The sequence below is a fragment of the Ovis canadensis genome, chromosome 7 (assembly GCF_042477335.2).
Source record: "Ovis canadensis isolate MfBH-ARS-UI-01 breed Bighorn chromosome 7, ARS-UI_OviCan_v2, whole genome shotgun sequence".
Lineage (NCBI taxonomy): Eukaryota > Metazoa > Chordata > Mammalia > Artiodactyla > Bovidae > Ovis > Ovis canadensis.
The window spans coordinates 21,051,328-21,069,544 of record NC_091251.1 but is presented as its reverse complement, the minus strand read 5'-3'; the positions used below and the strand labels follow the sequence as shown (position 1 = coordinate 21,069,544).

General features: G+C 45.4%; 1 protein-coding gene across 4 annotated transcripts in view; it reads right to left on the bottom strand.

Annotated features, from left to right (window-relative positions):
* PDE8B (phosphodiesterase 8B) overlaps positions 1 to 18,217 on the bottom strand; it is a 258,748-nt gene that overhangs the window by 77,855 nt on the left and 162,676 nt on the right. For all 4 annotated transcript variants that reach the window (XM_069595361.1, XM_069595360.1, XM_069595359.1 and 1 more), the window contains exons 4-6: positions 14,635 to 14,694; positions 12,104 to 12,161; positions 7,350 to 7,438 (exon numbers count right to left, since the gene is read on the bottom strand). In XM_069595361.1, coding sequence (XP_069451462.1) covers positions 7,350 to 7,438; positions 12,104 to 12,161; positions 14,635 to 14,694 — 207 coding nt within the window. The remainder of the gene's footprint in view (positions 1 to 7,349; positions 7,439 to 12,103; positions 12,162 to 14,634; positions 14,695 to 18,217) is intronic.

Genomic DNA, 18,217 nt, shown 5'->3' with positions numbered 1-18,217 from the left:
ATTGACAGATGAATGGATAAAGATGTGGTGTAGATATACAATGGAATATTACTCAGCCACGGAAAGAACAAACTTTTGCCATCTGCAGCAACATGGATGGACTTGGTGGGCATTATGCTAAGTGAGGTAAGTCAGAAAAAGACAAATACTATATGATATCACTTATATGTGGAATCTAAAAAAACCAACAAACCAGTGAATATAACAAAAAGCAATTTCACAGATATGGAGTACAAACTAGTGGTTTCCACTGGGGAGAGGGGAGAAAGAAATAGAAACTATTAGGTATAAAATAAGCTATAGGGATATACAGTATAATATTTTATTATAACTATAAATGGAGCATAACCTTTCAAAATTATGAATCACTATATTGTAACATAGGGGCTTCCCTGGTAGCTCAGTTGGTAAAGAATCCACCTGTAATGCAGGAGACCCCAGTTTGATTCCTGGGTCAGGAAGATCTCCTGGAGAAAGGAGAGGCTACCCACTCCAGTATTCTTGGGCTTCCCTGGTGGCTCAGACGGTAAAGAATCTGCAACGTGGGAGACCTGGGTTTGACCCCTGGGTTGGGAGGATCCCCTGGAGGAGGACATGGCCTGGAGAATCCCATGGACAGAGGAGCCCAGTGGGCTACAGTCCATGGGGTCACAAAGAGTTGGACATGACTGAGCAACTAAGCACAGCACATATTGTAACATATGGTACAGCAGCTATACTTCAATTAAAACCAAAAACAAAGTAAGTTGCTACAGCTTACCTAATATGAGCTGTATACTGTCCTGTTAGCAATGCTGTATTTGTAAACATGATCATTTAAAATGGGAAAAAGAATCAAGGAGGACTTTAAAATTGTTACCAAAGTCATTACTGCACCACGTCTCAGGAAGAAGCAAGTAAGAGCTGGTCTCATCGCGAGTGTGCTCAGGGCTTTGGGTCCAGTACCCAGCCCAGCACCACAGGAAAGCAAGCCCGGTCTCCAGCAGTCCCACATGGAAAAGCAAGTCTATGTGGGCTAGTTCCTTAGCTTTGGGAGCTGGATAAGGAAGTGCTAACACGTCTGATCGGATGATACATTCCCCTCACACCCAAGTATTTTCTTAAAGTACCTGTGTGGCTCAATTAAGTATGTAAACAGCTACCTCCAAGTGTGACTGTTTCTGTCAATTCAAGAGGCTGCTTTCGTACAAGATCTTAGCTCCAGCTGCCAAAATACATCTATCAGATGTTCACTACAAAGCGAGAGTGATACTCACTCTCCGGGAGTATCATGCCCCATGGAACAAAGCAGATCTTTATCAATAGTTAAAGTGAAAGTATACTGGCAGGACCAGCAGATTACTGTCCCCGGGGACGAATGGTATGGGACTGCCATGTGTAAATCTAGGCTTTAAATCAATTTGGCTGATGGTTCTGTTTAAATAAACCTGTAGCAAAATGAAGTAATTACTTTGAATCATGTTCCTAGAGTTTGAGAATTAAATTTCCTCCGTTAATTATTAATATTCTTCACGTAGAAGAAATTTAGCTTAATTTTTCTGTTCTTACAAGCCATATAACACAGCAATGCGAATGTATTTTTGTAGTCTTCAGGTTGAGAAGTTGAAAAATTAGAAAAAGTTCCAGAGAAACAGAATATTGTTGTGAAAAGCCAAGAAGTGCTGGTAATATAACCATTTCTCCTTCATTATCTTAGTTGTCATGAAGATCCACGCGAAGCAGGTAAATACCACAAAGCTATGATAAACCTAGACAGTGTATTAAAAAGGAGAGGCGTTACTTTGTCTGCAAAGGCCCATATATCAAAGCTATGATTATTCCAGTAGTCGTGTATGGACGTGAGACTATGGATGGAACATAAAGAAGGCTGAGTGCTAAAGAACTGATGCTTTCAAACTGTGATGTTGGAGGAGACTCTTGAGAGTCCCTTGGACTGCAAGGAGATCAAACAAGTCAGTCCTAAAGGAAATCAACCCTGAATATTCATTGGAAGGACTGATGCTGACGCTCCAATACTTTGGCCACCTGAGGCAAAGAGCCGACTCATGAGAAAAGACCCTGATGCTGGGAAAGATTGAAGGCAGGAGGAGAAGGGGACAACAGAGGATGAGATGGTTGGGTGGTATCACTGACTCATCGGACATGAGTTTGAGCAAACTCTGGGAGGTGGTGAAGGACAGGGAAGCCTGGCGTGCTGCAGTCCATGGGGTCACAAAGAGTCTTACACGACTGAGCGACTGAACAATAGGTGGAAAGTCTACAGGGAACACGGTGCCACGATGGTGTGCAGAGTGCGTCTGACTTAACACAGGGGCCTGCCTTCTGCTCCAGCACTGGCGCCTACATATCATGCACCCGCGACCATGCCAAGAGTCTCTCCGGCTCTCGGTGTTTCCTCTGTCAGCTGAGCTGGGCCGGTTGGGTTGTTACACGATCTCTTGTGTTCCTAACAAAGGGACTCTAGAATCTACTCCAACAAAACATGCACACCCCTCTGAGACACACACACCGAGGCTGTAGAACCAGGGTAGGATGGATTGTGCAAGGTGGTGGCGTGAAGGGCGACGGTTCTGGACACAAACTCACATCCCAGCAGGAGTGTGGAAGTGGCAGGGAGGAAGTCATGGACGTGCCACCAGCCAGCACCGCTCCTGGGCAGCGATGTAGCACAGGCTGGTTACCTTAAGCCGTCACAGCTTGGTTTCCACTCCTGTAACACACGACTGTCACGCAGAGCCCACGTGAGGATAAAGTGCTCTAAAAACATCGGTTGGTAATGAGAGGTGTAGTGTTCTACAGAATACCGAGGTTTGTGCATCAGGAATTGATTCTTTCTAAAATGGAGGACTGCTATTGTCTTAAGACTTGGAGTAAAATAAACTGATCCAGGTGTAAGCCTTAGATAATGGGTATCAGATTGCCTAATGACGAAACAATAGCTCATCCTTCATTAGTGTAAACTCACAGTCCATAGGGTTGGACATGACTGAAGCGATTTAGTACGCACATCACCTTAAACTCCCAATAAATACCCTAATCCTACTGATATTTTGGTTAACACAGTTCTTTTCATGATAAAAAAGCACAAGAACGTAAGTGATAAACAGTCATCAGTTCTCCCTTGTCTCCCTAGCCATTTCCCCTTTCATGAATTCTTCTGTTCAATAAAGCAATCCACCACATGTACACAGAAGTATGATTCTGTTCTATCTTTAAAAGTTATTCTCATATAATGGAATTTCTAGATTAGGTATCTTATGTTTGATTACATGATCTCTTTTCTTGGTTAAGTAAATATGGTCACCATCCAAGAAGACTGGACAGAAGTATCTGCCTTTAACATCCAGTATTATCCATGCAGTACAGCGTGTCCTTGCTGAATGCTAGTAAGTCACATATTTAGCTGCAGCTGGGGGTGGAATTGCAGGGAAAAGTATTATATAATTAGACTATAATTATTCTGGCATTGTATAACACAGAGCCTTATTTCCCCTATCAACAGCAAGTCACAGAGCTGCCTGTCAGCCCCTGGGGTGCAGGTAGATGGTTTAGATGTCCTGAAGTACCCTAAGGAGCTGGAGAGACCATGGAGGGTCACTGTCTCTCCCATCCACTAGGCCTAGGGAGAATCAAACCACACACCCCACCACTACTTCTCCAAAATACAAGAAGGGAGCTGAAGATAGTTGAGGTACAACCAGCCAAACAGCATCAGAAGGACCTGACCACTTAGTCCTTCCGCCTCTGTCTTCTCTTGCAGAGAACTTGCCTCCCTTCCCCCCTACAGAGGCTGCTCCCAAGCAGGTTGCTTGTGGCTGGGAAGGGAGGTTTCCTATCAGCCAAGCTGAAGCTGGTGCAGAAGATGAGAGGGTTAGGGTTCTGAGTAAACCCACCTTCCTGGGACTGCAGCTGCTGGGCCAGGCCCATTCACCAGCATGACGCAGATTTGGACTAAGAATCCAAGGCATTTCACTACGACCTTTACAATGAGCCCAACTCTGCAAACCAGCTCCAGCCACTGACGGGTGAGAAGTTAAGGGACTTGCACAGTGCTAGGTGCTTAGAATCTTGCCGAGGTCTGAATCTGTGAGTCCTTGAGAAGTTCTCAGTCCCCTGGCTCTGAGCAGATTTCATCAGCACGATAACCTAAAGCCCTTTCCTTTTTAGCTCCAGTGCTGCCTGCGGATGTTTATTTCAAATTGCCAGACCTGCCTTCACCCCACTCCCCCTTGACAAGGTACCTTCTGACCTCTGACCTGTGCCACTGCCGGGGTCCAGCCCCGGTGGATCCAGGGAATTCGAAGTGGGGACAGTGTTGGCGAGGAAAACTTATTTATTTATTAATATAGAAATATAAGATTAGATTAGGAAGAAATAGTGTAGTAGGAAAATTAAGTGGAGAAAAGAGGCTGATTAACTTGGTCTATGTGGAAAACCAATGAAGTTCCAGACAAGGAGCCTGCACCATCTACGTTAGGCCAGCAGCGCCCGTTTGAATATCGGAGAGAGCCCCACCTTGCTCTCTCTCTCTTACGGATCTTAGAAGCCAGGACAAGTAAGTAGACATGGTGAGCCTCCACGCCCCAGATGGGAATTCAGCCTGAAATTAGAGTAAAGAGGAGACACGGGGGAAACCAGTCCTTCCAATAACCAGCCCCGCCTCTATTGTCTAGAAAGGCCTTTTATACTTTTTTGATTGTACATAGAGATCAATGGGTAATACAAAATTATGTAGCGTTAACAGCCCAGACTCTTTCTATATACCTTTTTGTATACAAAAGGTCTCACGTGATTTACATTATCTTCTGGCCAAGAGACTTGCTAACACTTTTTGGCTCTCTTCCTTAATGAATGTTAATTTCGTTTCCCCTGAAGTGTTTTTCTTTAATCTGCATCTCCTTAAAGCACTAAAGTTACATCTCTATAGAACAAAGGTGCAGTGGGTTATAACAAAGAAGGTACTTAACTCAAAGATCTAATGTTGCTAATACCAGGTCTCCTACTTGTTTTTCTATATACCAACTATATCTAAAAATAAAGGATATGAAAATTTGGCAGCAAGTATTGGCTCAACAATGAAATGCTTAATCAGTTTTATTCTAATGATCTTGACACCTCGGAAGCCCCTGCATTCCTAGGATGTTTTAAGCTTCCTGTGCCTCTCGAGGTTAGGAGACTGTAAACAATCACATGCGCAGCTGTACGAGTCCTGCAGGCAGGCTAGAAAGCCATCAGAGGGGTTTTTGGATTGAAACACTCGTATTATGCCCAGGAGATTTATTATCTCAAAGCTCTAAATTAATTTTTTTTCCAGAAAAAGGTGGTAGGGGGACAGCCCCCTGTTAATCACAGAAGAGTAGGTGGAAAGCATAACACAGTAAAGCAGGCAGACTCTGGTCTTGCGGGGTGGATGCTTAGGAAATTCCAGGGGGAACCCCTGAAGTCTGATCATGTCCTTGCATTTTGTCAGGCTTCCTTCCGCATGACCCTGTCACGGGTGGGATTCCTCACGCTGGCCCCCAGCATGCCATCATACTTCCTGCTGCCTAGGAAAACTCAGCCAGTCATTTAAAATAAAATGAGGGAATTACTGATCAAAGCAGTAAGGCGTCTGCAGTTCACTTTTGTGGTAGACCATACAACTGTTGAAGAATTAAACCAAAATGAAATCTCTCTTTTCCTAATCCTATTTATTGTGAAAACATCTAAAATAAAAGTACAAAGTCTTTTTCACTCTCCATAAAAACAGAAGAGACCCCCAGGAATAAAAACAATTAAAGTACAATTAAAAATAAATTGCTGTAGTAAAGGCAATGTGGTTTCCCTAAGAAATTCTATGAAGTTCCCTGACGCTAATAAATATATGGATACAAAGAAACCAAGGGATTTACTTTCCTTACCAAAGAACTCCCACTGGGTTGAGATTCTCAATTGTTTAAGACTGCAAAAGGGACTGTTTACCCCCACTCTAAGAAGAGCAAAAGGGACTGTTTACCCCCACTCTAGCCATCAAATGGCAACCCACTCCAGTAATCTTGCCTGGAAAATCCCATGGACAGAGAAGCATGGGGGTCACTAAGAGTCGGACACGACTGAGCGACTTGACTTCACTTTCACTTTTCACTTTCATGCACTGAAGAAGGAAATGGCAACCCACTCCAGTGTTCTTGCCTGGAGAATCCCAGGGACAGGGGAGCCTGGTGGGCTGCCGTCTCTGGGGTGGCACAGCGTCGGACATGACTGAAGCGACTTAGCAGCAGCAGCAGCCAGCAAATAGTTGACTTCCCTGAGCAGGGTGAACCACAGAAGAGGTCTCTGTGGGTTCATGCCCATCCATTTTTCTTTCAAGGGACAGAGGATGGTCCAGAAAAGTTAAGTTTAGAAAGGGTTTTGTTCTCTTTGAAAGCAAATTCAGTAATCAAGGTAAGAAATAGAGCCATTTCAAAGAGATGCTATCTTAATTATTTTTTGCTGAGTCTGAAAGCCTGGCAGGCTACAGTCCATATGGCTGCACAGAGTTGGACATGACTGAAGCAACTTAGCATTGCACACACACACTGAAAGCCAGGTGACCCCTCAGTCTGCCGGAGGCCCTTCTGGCATCCTGTAGCCTGCAGCCCCTTGAGACTTGCCTCCCAGGGGCTGCAAGCTGCCCTGAGCCTCTTCTTTGCCCTGCTCTGCTTATAGGGACAGGTTGAGGAAATCAGGGTCCTGAGAGTGTGCCAGAGCAGAGCCTGAGCAAAAGCAGGCATGGGCTAGAACTCAGCTGTTTCAAGAAGCCCCAGAAGCAGAGCATCCTGGCACCCAGACAGCGAGAGAATCCATTTATCTCAGAAGTGAGCACCACAGAGAAGCTACGAGCACCAGATATGCACACAGAGACCCAAAAACGCTCTTGGAGATACCTCATGCATACTGAGGCCACAAGCAGGCCTCAGGCAACTGCTATCACAAATAGGTAACAATTACCGTAGTTAGCATGAAAGATACCCCTGGGTGCATCTATACCAATCCAAGTAAGAATTTATAAATGTTGCAAGTACTAAGTACTAATCCTCAAAGGCTATTCTTAATCTCCATATAATTGTACAGAAGTTAAACAGTACTTTTCCTAGGGTATAATTTTAAAACTGCTGTAAATAGTGGAAAATACTGTCAAAAGAAGAAACGCTTCTAATTTATTTCATTATACCAAAGGGCTCCCAGTTTAGACTCTCTCTTTTAGCAGCTACCATCACTTGTTCAATAGCTTCAGAATCTCTGGGGTTCTACTGTGACCCTCAGCCTGAGGATAGACAAGCTTGGCCACAGAACGGTGAACCTCGTGTTCATCCTATTTTGCCACATACCTTAATTTGAACTGTGAGAGAACTTCCCCATGTTCTATTTGAATCAGTTCATTGTAGCAAGCAATTATGCTGCTGTTCTCCATAAATCTCTGGGGGAAAAAGCAAAGATAAGACATAAGACAAATACAATTACTTCTTAAACAGTTAAAAAAGGCTTGTTTCTCCAACCTCAGGTAACTTTGTAATATAAGACAACTAGTAAGTGAGATGAGATGAAATATAACAGCTGTCAGGGTGTTTGAAATGCCTGTTTAAATGTATACAAGAAAGCAGATAATATTGTACAGTTAACTATGACAAAGATGGGGAAAAGTTCACTATGAACATTCACAGGAAAATAAACACGCAAGGGTTAGAACACCTCCCCAGCCTTAGCTAATCACTGAAGCATCTGGGCTGCTGCTGCACGAAGCGAAGTTTTCTGAAACCTGAGCCTGGACGCCTTCACCGTGTGCATCGTGAGTGATGTCTCCTGGACGGAAGGGAAGATCTTTGCTTCTTTCCTCACTTGAGGGCCTCACACTGCTCCCTCTCCTGTGTCTGTCTCTTTCACACACATGTGCGTGTGTGCGCACACACACACACTTCCACACATCTAGCATGGACGGCACCTCTCTGGGGATCACCGGCAAAGCCCCCCGACTCTCCCTGTGGCTCTGGTCCCACTATCCCAGGAAGAAGCTGGGAAGGGCTAAGAACAGAAGGGGAACCATGAAGACACATGGAGGGAAATGCTTTCTATTTGCAAAGCAAAGTCAAACTTGGTGAAGTTTTGGTTGAGCTTCTGGGCAGCTGGAGATTACGTGTCAGTCTGTATCCAAGCTCTGTGAAGTGTCAGATGATGCTTCATAAAGCACAAAAAAAGATCATAATAGAATAAGTTCTTGAAAAGGATGAGATAAACAGTTACATTTCTTTTTAATAACGTTAATTTTAAAGTATATAAAATGTAGAAAAATCTCCAAATCACTGATAATATCATAAGGCTAGAGATATCATTATTTTGGTTTACCTTAGACTTTTATCATATCTCTGTGTATATGGATACATTTTATATGTATAAGCATATACATATGCTTATACATATAAAATATAAAATGATGTTATATTTTCACTTTCATAGCCAAGGAGTAATTTTTCATGATTCTTATTTTCCTTTAGGTCTCCTAAGAACTTTCAGTGTGGTAAAGGTCAGCCTTCCGGTGGGTGACAGTTTCTAAACACTGGAGTGCTTTGTTTGCATGTAAGTGACACTCAGTGAGTGTTTTATAGACTAAATGCAGTAGGAAAATCTTTGGGGGATTTTAAGACTATAGTTAGTTAATGCAAAAATCTGAAATAAACTGAGTGAACCAAGAACAGTGCTCCTCACACTTCAACACACTGAGAATAACGTGGGTGTTTGGTTAAAATGCAGATTCCTGGGCCCTGCTTCCAGAAATGTAGGCATGTGTCTTTAGCACAGTATTTCTCCACATGCTCAGGTATGACTCTGCCAACAGGCAGTGTACGTTCTCAGGACAGGAGGAGGAGAAGCAGAGTCTTCACTGATTTTTCACACTTACTTGACCACAGCAGCCTTTTGCCATGGACACCTTGTAAGAGCTCTGGGCCACTAGCATTCCTTGAAACAGTTTGGGAAATATGACTTTGATGGACCAGGCAAGGAGTTGGCAGTTTAGCACCATAGATTTGCATCTTGACTTGTTTTGAGTATGAGCTCTGCAAGCTAGTCATTTTGAGTATGTTTCCTCTTCCACAAAAACAGAAAATACCAAACCTCTCATCTGCAGATGAGGATCAGGTCAATCACCTAGAATGGAGTCTGACAAATAATAAGTCTTAATTCCCCACTTCTTCCTCCATAAGATACCTCCTCAGGGAGGAACTGTCTGATCACTGTATCCTTGACACACCAAGCACACTGCCTCACACAGAGCCCGTGCTCCCTGAACACCTGCTGAATGAACTCATAATGATGTCCCTTGGAATGATTCCACTTGGAATGATGTCATGTCAACATCATTCCAAGTAGAAAAAGTGGTACACAAAGGTTGATACAAGCACCAGCTGCAATGGCCCTCTGCTGAGATGCTCTTTCTAAGAGGCTCAGAGTAGACCAAGAGCCATGCAGCCGGTCACTCGCTCACACAGAGCTACAGGGCTTCAAGCAGAGCTGCTGCGGGGCACTTGATGGTGCCCTGTGTTCCCGGGTCCCCATTCAAGACCCATCGACTGAAGCACTGGCCAATTAGCTAGTAACACAGAGCCGAGTTTCAGCAGATGATTTAACATAAGCAAGATGACTCAGAGGTGGGAAACAACTTCACGGAAGGCAAGAAGAACAGCTGGCATGTTTGGAAGGGTGCTTGGGTAGAAAGTTGCCAGAGACAAGATTTTGCCCAAAAAAGGAGAGCAGCCACCTGGGGAGCAGCCTCAGCCGACTCTGCGCCATGGTAGCTCGGGAGGGAAAACCTGGAAGGTGTGGTGTGCTTCTCTGGGAAAGAGCCCCAACTACTTGGGGGCACCCTGACCTGGCTGGCAAATGGCCTTCATCAGGCCCAGGACTGAAGAATACCAGGTGGCCCCGACGGCTACCGTCTTTCATGCTTTCACAAAGAGCTTCATGCTCCATGGCGGCCTGCAGAAAGTCGTGCTGTATCCAGACAGAGAAGTGAAACCTTCCAGGGCAGCACAGACAGGTCACAAAAAGAATGAAAAGGAACACCTGTATCATCCCTCCTAAATTTACTCAGTAGCATTGCACCCAAAGTGGACAGGTGTTTCTCCTGAGCTTTTCTGAGTAGACGGGCAACCTCAGCCCTCCAGACAACAGGCACCACTCCAGACACCACCAGTCTCCACACCAGTTGGTTGGAAGCAGGATCAGTGAACTAAGAGCTGATTGGGAGGGAGGAGGTGGGAGGGCGGTTCAGGATTGGGAACACGTGTACACCTGTGGCGGATTCATGTTGATGTATGGCAAAACCAATACAATATTGTAAAGTAAATAATAATAATAATAATAATATAAAAATAAATAAATAAACCTTTAAAAAGAAGATGAATTCCAAAGGGACACTCAACAGCACACATGGCAATTGGGGCTCATCGCTGTACCCATGGTGTGTTGTGCCTTCCCCAACCTGCTCCCAGGCAATGGAGAGGACCTCCATGCTCATATTCTGAGAGCGCCTGCCTCAGATGTGAAGGGCAGAGGTGGGCTGGGGTGCAGAGGTGGTCAACGTTCCACAGCAGATTTATGAATACCCATCAATTCTCAGAAAATGAGTAAGTAAAGACGTCTCCACAACATCTTACGTTGTGCAACTCTCCATTCGGACGCTCAGAAGCACTGTCTCATTTAGATGGAGCGGCACACAAGAAGAGCGTCCAGAAGTGAGTGCCAGCTTTCGAAGGTGTGATGACGGACAGGAGGCAGGTGTCAGGGGTGAGACACGGGGCTGACCAGAACTGCTCGACCCTGTCACGTGTGAACCGTGGCACCCTCTTCGATGTTTTACACAGCACTGTTACTCCCCCACGGAAGCACACTGAAGCCCAAAAGAATGGCATCCCATGGGCAATTTCTGCTTCTCTGGGATTGACAACGGGGGGATTCTTTTTTGGAGGGATTCTTTTTTGGAACCTAAGAGGGTGAAACACCAGTTGCTTAAAGCACCCAAAGGACTTCTCATAATTCACAAGGCTCTGGCGGTCTCCTATTTTTGCAGGAAAAGGATGCATCACACGCTGAGATTCAGATTACCCCGATCACGGGACTCCAAGACGCCAGGTAAACCTAGTTACCTAGTTTGGTGGTAAGTCTCCTTCATCAATCTTAATCTTCTAGTTGAGCATCAGTGTTATTCATGTAGCTGTCACAGAATTTTTCTTTGCTGCTGTTTTTGGTTTAAAGCAGCAGCTCACAAGCTGCCTAAGTCAGCTGTGGATCTCCACTCTATTTTTTTCCCAAAGGGTAATCTTTTATTTTCTAATAGAAGAAATAGATGCTTGATGCTTGTTATTTAAAAAAATCAAGTTGTGTATAAGGTGAGGTCCTCCACAATTTCTCTGTAAGGATCTGTAATACCTTAATCTTATGAAATATATTCCCTTTAAGCAGCCATATTTTGATGCTCTTTCTCCACCCCTTTTTCTTCTCTCTCAAACTGATTCCATCATGTGGGCTTCCATTTGTATGCACAAGGCCTCACCTCCAATCAAGCCTTCAGACTGCCCCTACCCTGAGCTACTAGTAAGCCCCTGGAGCTTGTTAAGTTTCCTTGAGTAAGCAGTCTTCATCTTCAAATTGAATATCAGGGTTACTCATGGAGCCATCACTCAGAATTCTTCTTTGCTGACAAGTATGGTCTCAACGAGGAGTTTCTCAGATGCTGTTGGAATCAAGGGCCTGTGTCTGAGGTGTAAGCTCTGGCTGGGCCCTGAAGACCATGGAACCCTGTGCGCCGATCTAGGGACTACTGATAATCACATACTCATATGCTAACTGGTTTAAGTGGGGTTACTTTGGGACTATGGAATTTTGACCTGATATAGTAAGACAGATTTTTAGCTATTACATATCCGTTGCTAAGATAAATGAAGTTATGAGAGAAAAGGGGAAAAAGCCTGGCCAGCAGACACTTGTCATCCCCCACGAGAACAGTTTTCCCTCCCAGTCCTGGGGCCGAATGTCTGTGACAAGACGCACAGCCGCACCTGTGGGAGGTGCCAGGTCATCCTTTACGTACCCTGTTGAAGCCCGCGTGCAGAAGGGGGAGCACAGAGGCCTCTTCATAGTTGCCGGATCTGCCACAGAGCAGAAAACGTGATCACTCAACAGATACAACCAGGGCTCCTCACACTGACATGCAGAGACAGCAAGGAGGAAGCAGCAAGCTGGCTCCAAGAGTGGCTTCCTGGCCAGCACACGCCTGCAGCGGGCACCTGTCTTGCAGGAAGCCAGACTCCCACATCTGCCTTTGGACGCAAAAAGAGCAGAGACGGTAGCGGGAACTCCAGCAGCGGGTGAGAACTGTAGCGCAGGTATGCACCAGAGGCTCCCTCAGAGCTGGAGCAAGTGTACAGGGGCAGTGTGTCGAGGGACGACGTATGTGCAACGCTCGCCCCGCAGAGCACTGTGCCCTCTGACACCCCCGGACATTCTGGAAGCATGACGCCCCCACCCTAGACCTAGCTGGGTCCAACTCTCAGGAGGACAACTGGCATCAGAGGCTGCAGCGCCCCAGAGCCAACAGGAGAGGACAGCCATCAGGAGAGCCAAAGTTCGAGGGAAGGAGACAAAACTCACTGGCTCTCGTTTCACGGGCGGCTTCCTGCATTGAGCCTGCCTCCAGGTCTCAGAGCTGCAGTTTAAGTACAAGGTGGGGATGGGGTCAGCTGATCGTGAAGTCGTGCTGAAGCTCTGCTGCCATCTTTATAAGAGACGGTGCCCCCAAGACAGCCCGCAAGTAACATGGCGCATGCGCCGTAGAAATGGGGACGAAAAACGGGACACTAGGGATTGGCCGGAGTAGCAGACAGCTCTGCCTGCCCAGAAATCCCAGGGCATATCTGCCTCGTCACCTGTGGCTGAATCCCACCTGACAGGTAAAAGCTCTTCTGCCTCCCTCTTTGGGAGCTCAAGGTTCTACTCTCTCTGGTCAATAAATAAGTAGGGGCACAAAACGGGCTCCAAAGGTATGAATCATGTCCTACTTCATATGCCAGCTGGCACAAGCAGCATTAATTTTATTACCGTGCGTGCCGAGTCCCTTCAGTCGTGTACGACTCTTTGTGACCCCATGGACTATAACCTGCCAGGCTCCTCTGTCCATGGGATATCCCAGCTAAGAATACTGTAGTCGGTTGCCATTTGGGGAATCTTCCTGACCCAGGGATTAAACCCACGTTTCTTATGTCTCCTGCATTGGCAGGTGGGTTCTTTACCACTACCTGCCACCTGGGAAGCATTATAACTTCCTCTATAAATGAAATATTTTTAAAAACAGGGAAAAAAGTGAAAACTCATAACGAGACACAACAAACCACTACTTATCAAGGACAAGTACACATTTTTGCTATATGAGCAGGAAAAAAACAAATGTTTTGTTTTGGGGCCCATGGAATCAGCCAGGCTTGGGCAAATGCTGTGTGGTCTGGTATCCATGTCAAGGCTCTAAGACCCTGTTAAGAGTTCCCAGTCCCCAGAAGATAAAATATAAGCAAGGAGGCTGAAGAAGGCTAGTCCCCTCACTCTTTCCCTTAAGATCCAGTCACCACTAGGATGGCGAGATGCTGAGCCCAGTGGGACAGTTTCTTTATGTCCCTTGGCTCAGACCCTGTGGTAGGTGTCAAAGCGAAGAGACACAGCTCCTAACAAGACACTCAAGGAGTCGCAGGTCAGGAGGAGTCTTTGGTTAGGACAAGACTTGGAAGCCAGGATTTCTTACTGTCCCAATATGGCCTTGGAATGGATATTTTAAATCTCCCCCTGGGTGGGGCCTGTCTGAGGGAGGCTGATACTCTGAGCTGCTGGCCTGTGAGCTCTTCTAGGGCAGCATCTGTGCCAACTCTCAGAACAGGGCCAAGTCCAGTCAGTCCCGGGCTCAGATTAAGGCCTTATGCTCTCCAAAGCTAGTGATGGCCACGAAGTGGCTACAACACATTTTGGTTCCGGCAAAGCTCTTGTCATGCTAGCTGTACATGCAGCTTTTCTCCTTCCTGGCCTCTCGTTCGAAGTGTGGGCCACGTCCTACACGCAGCACAGGGGTTTCTCATTCCACAGTCTCCGACCTACAGCTCAAGCACCCTTTTTCCCTTCCAGCACGGGCATTCATCCTTTGGTCCTGCTTCTAGCCACATAACAGTCCTAACAGAGACTGCACATTCCTTTTCTGGCAGGGGGCTTTGGTGCCAGTTCTCATGGTATAATTTATTTTTACTTAAGCGAAAAAACAAGCATTTCACTATCTCTTTTCTGCAAAGAAAGAAGGTAAGCTGGAACAACATTCTCTTCAGACCTCCTCCTCCTGAGATTTTCCACCCATTTCTAGCATACAGTGAGTAACCATTCTTTTTTTGAGGTGCTAACAGAAATCAGAGAGGATAAAGAGAAAGGCCTACTTATTTCTAGAAACTTGCAAAAAAAGGAAAATCGCAAGTGAGATCGAAAGTTGCTGGTGTCAGGCCAAAGACTTTCCCCCAGCTTCGCTAGCTCGGAGAACGTGTTACGTCAGAGAAGGTTTCAGAGGAACCGCGGGGGGCTGGGGGGTGAGCTTACGTTTGTGAGACCACGGCGAGGATCACTGCGTGCTCCGAGGGGTTTGTGGCCCGGATTGACCTGCAGAGAGAAAGTGCCACATCAGACCCAGCAATGTGGCCTCGTTCTGGTGACTGACCGACTGTGGGACTTCTTCACAGGGAAAACGGAAGAAAAATCAAACATCCGTCCAAAGAAGGAGTCTGAAAACACGTGGAAGACAGCAAAGGAAGATGCTCTTATGGATCAGGACAATCTTTGTTTTACTAAAAAAAAAAAAAAATAAAAAAAAAAAAACCAAAAGGACAAACAAAAAAAAAAACACCCCACACACACATCTAAAAGAAATTCCCAGGCAATTCTCCAGTAGGTCAGATCTGCCAATGTTCCACTTCAAAAACTGGCAAATTCCACTTAAATTCCATGTTTTCTGATTGAAATTCCACTCTGCAAGAAAACTGGCAGTCCGACAATTCTCTAGTTATCAGTTTGTACTTGGGGAGCTAATTAAGTTGGACCTGTTTTTCTTTTAAAATAACAGATAGTTCAGAAAGTTGATCTTAAAAGAAGGATTGCTGGCAGCTGGATACACAGGTGCAGGTGAAGGTCTTTTAAACATTGTATGAAGAACCACTCCAATTTTTTGGTTGGACGGTTATTTTTGTGCAAATACTTTAAGCAGCTGAGCCATCAACTAGGGCTGAGAAACGATCGCTGCAGTAACTCTCACTATAATGATGTCTGTCGTACCATGACCACCTGTCTATCATTTGTTTATTCCCTAGGAACTTACCAGGGTTAAGATACAGAAGAATTCTGAAGTCCAAGAATCCTCCTGGAAACTGTGCTATGCTACAGCTTAGGCTCGGGTTTAGACCGCTGGTCAAGGGTTATGAGTCTGATGAATTCTTGAGAAAGGGCCACATACTGGAACCTTCATACAAATAAGCGTGTCTGTTTCGATCCATCTCCATGCTCTGGCCTCTCCTTATTTCGAGATCCCTCACAAGGGAACCATCCGCCCTGAGAAGTGAAAGCTCAAGGCTGCTCCTGAGGAATCTGTGAAGCAGCTTATATTTCTTTCTTTCTAGCTCCTGGCTTTTCTGCTCCTCTCCATTTTCATGTGTTTGCACCAGCGCTCCCCCAGGGACAGCCAGCTCATACTGCTTCACCCTTGTGACTAAATGTCCTCACCTTCCTCTAAAAATGTACCTTCCTTGTGAGGTCTGTTCCTTGAGACCTCACTCCATGTGAGAAGAAGACTCAAGACAATGGCCAGCTGCTGTCTTTCTGGGAAGTACAGGTCCCCTTGTGCATAAATGGTATTTGAATGAACTCCCTTGAAGAGAGGCCTGAACTCACTGTGGACAGCAGATTACTTCCTGTGCGTGCATGCTATGCTGCTTCAGTTGTGTCCGACATTGTGGCCACATGGACTGTAGCCCCCTAGGCTCCTCTGTCCATGGAATTCTCCTGGTAAGAATACTGGAGTGGGTTGCCATGCCCTCCTCCAGGGATCTTCTCGACCCAGGGATCAAAACCACATCGCTTCCATCTCCTGCACTGGCAGGCAGGTTCTTTACCACTAGCGCCACCTGGGAAGCCCCTGTCCCTACCACGGATTGGTCACATGAAACTACGCTTATCTCCTGCTTAGGAGCCTTCTACTGAATTCTCAGCAGAAATACCAGGAGCACCTCATGAAAAAAAATGGACAGCATCTCAGAGGTGTGTGCTCATCTCCAGGGAGCTGCTGCACACCCCTCACTTTCCTTCAGCCTCTTCCACCCCCTCAAGGTGTCTGGGTGTCTGTTGGGCTACATTCTAAGGGGTGGGGCTTAGGCAAGAGGAAACATGTTATAACTGAGCTGGAGCTCATGCTCACTCAGCTTCTTTTGAGACTGGTTTCTGTGTTTTGAGTCCCTTCCTACCACTGATCTCTTCTCTCTCATTCCTCCAAAGAAGGAACAGGTGTGGCCAAAGGGACCTGGACCTCTTTCTGCTTAAGAGGACTAAGGGGGATCCGGGGACTGGTGAGGCCGAGGTCCAAAGAAGCATGCTAAGGTCCAGTCCAGCTCAAAACCCAGCGTCCTGGACCGCTGACAATGAACAACGCATATCTGCTAGGAATGCATCTCCTCTCATTTTAGGCAGGACGTGCTCACAGTCCAGCATCCAGGAATCTCTCCATCAACATGATCAGAAACTGGAAACGCACCAGCAGAGACGTAACCTGGCTTTCAAACTGCACAGATGCTTCAGTGTTTTTCTGTGCAGCTAAGACAAAAAGTTCCCTCAACAGGAAACAAAACCACCTTCCTGTATTTTCAAGGAAGATTATAAAGTTTATCTACTAAATTGGGCCTTTGCCTGAATTCAAAGAATTCTTCCTATTCATTTCTTCTTTTTATAGCTGAAGACTGACTTATATCATTCTATATATGTACAAAGGATTGTGCTAGTTCTACTAAAAAATCATGTAACCATAAGTGGAGGTCAAGAAAATGCAGATATATTTAGCTATAAGAGACTCAATTCTAGCCTGACAATCATTTTACACACACAACATACATATATATCCACACATGTACATATCTATTTCTTAGTACTTCCCTGGTGGCTTCCCTGGTAACTCAGACAGTAGAGAGTCTGCCTGCAATGCAGGAAACCCGAGTTTGATCCCTGAATCAGGAAGATTCCCTGCAGAAGAGAATGGCAACCCATTCCAGTATTCTTGCCTGGAGAATTCCATGGACTGAGGAGCCTGCCAAGCTAAAGTCCATGAGGTCACAAACAGTTGGACATGGCTGAACAACTCTTTCTTCCCTTAATACTAAAAATACCCAAATATTTTGTGATATACTTTACTATATAGTTAAACAGACAAATGTTTCTATGCAGGAAGATAGGATTATTTGAGATCTATAAGACATTTTAAAACAGGTTCCTTAAGAAAGTTTCTTCTTTGGGAAACTGAAAATGGTCAAAGAATAGCAAGATGATGCCTATGAGGAGAAACTTCTCTTAAATGCACTCATTTCTTGTCAGGGTACCAGCAGGTCTAAGAAGCCATTTCCGTGCCTTTCATTTCACTTGCTAATATTCAAGACAATTCCCATTCTGTTTGTAACTAGAGTCTGTCCTGGTCTAGCATTTAATTAGTGACCTCTTCCCATTGAGCTTCAAAGCATTCCACTTATGCCAAATGGATGGGTTCATCCAGAGCTAACTCTGATGACTGCATTTATTTATGAACAGTCAAGCGTTTCCTCCCCAGAGTGCAAGCATTTCTGTAAACAAGCAGGGGCTTTGGATCCTTGGGAGATTCTTCTGCTGCTGAAAAGTGGCTGCCTTTCCTCCCCGACTGCTGACTGCTGTAAAATCCACCCATCTGTTGTTAGGCAGGCAGAAATGGTCTATTTCACACATTTCTGATGTTCATTTTGGGACAGAATAATTAGGATTAAAATATCTGGTTTAAATCCAAACCATATCTGTGTAATAAGAACTGTGTGAATCTCATTTTTTTTTTTTTAGTGCAACATGAACAACACTCAAGGGGAAAAAATGCCCTATAGTTTTCAGAGGAGCCCAGCTCACACCT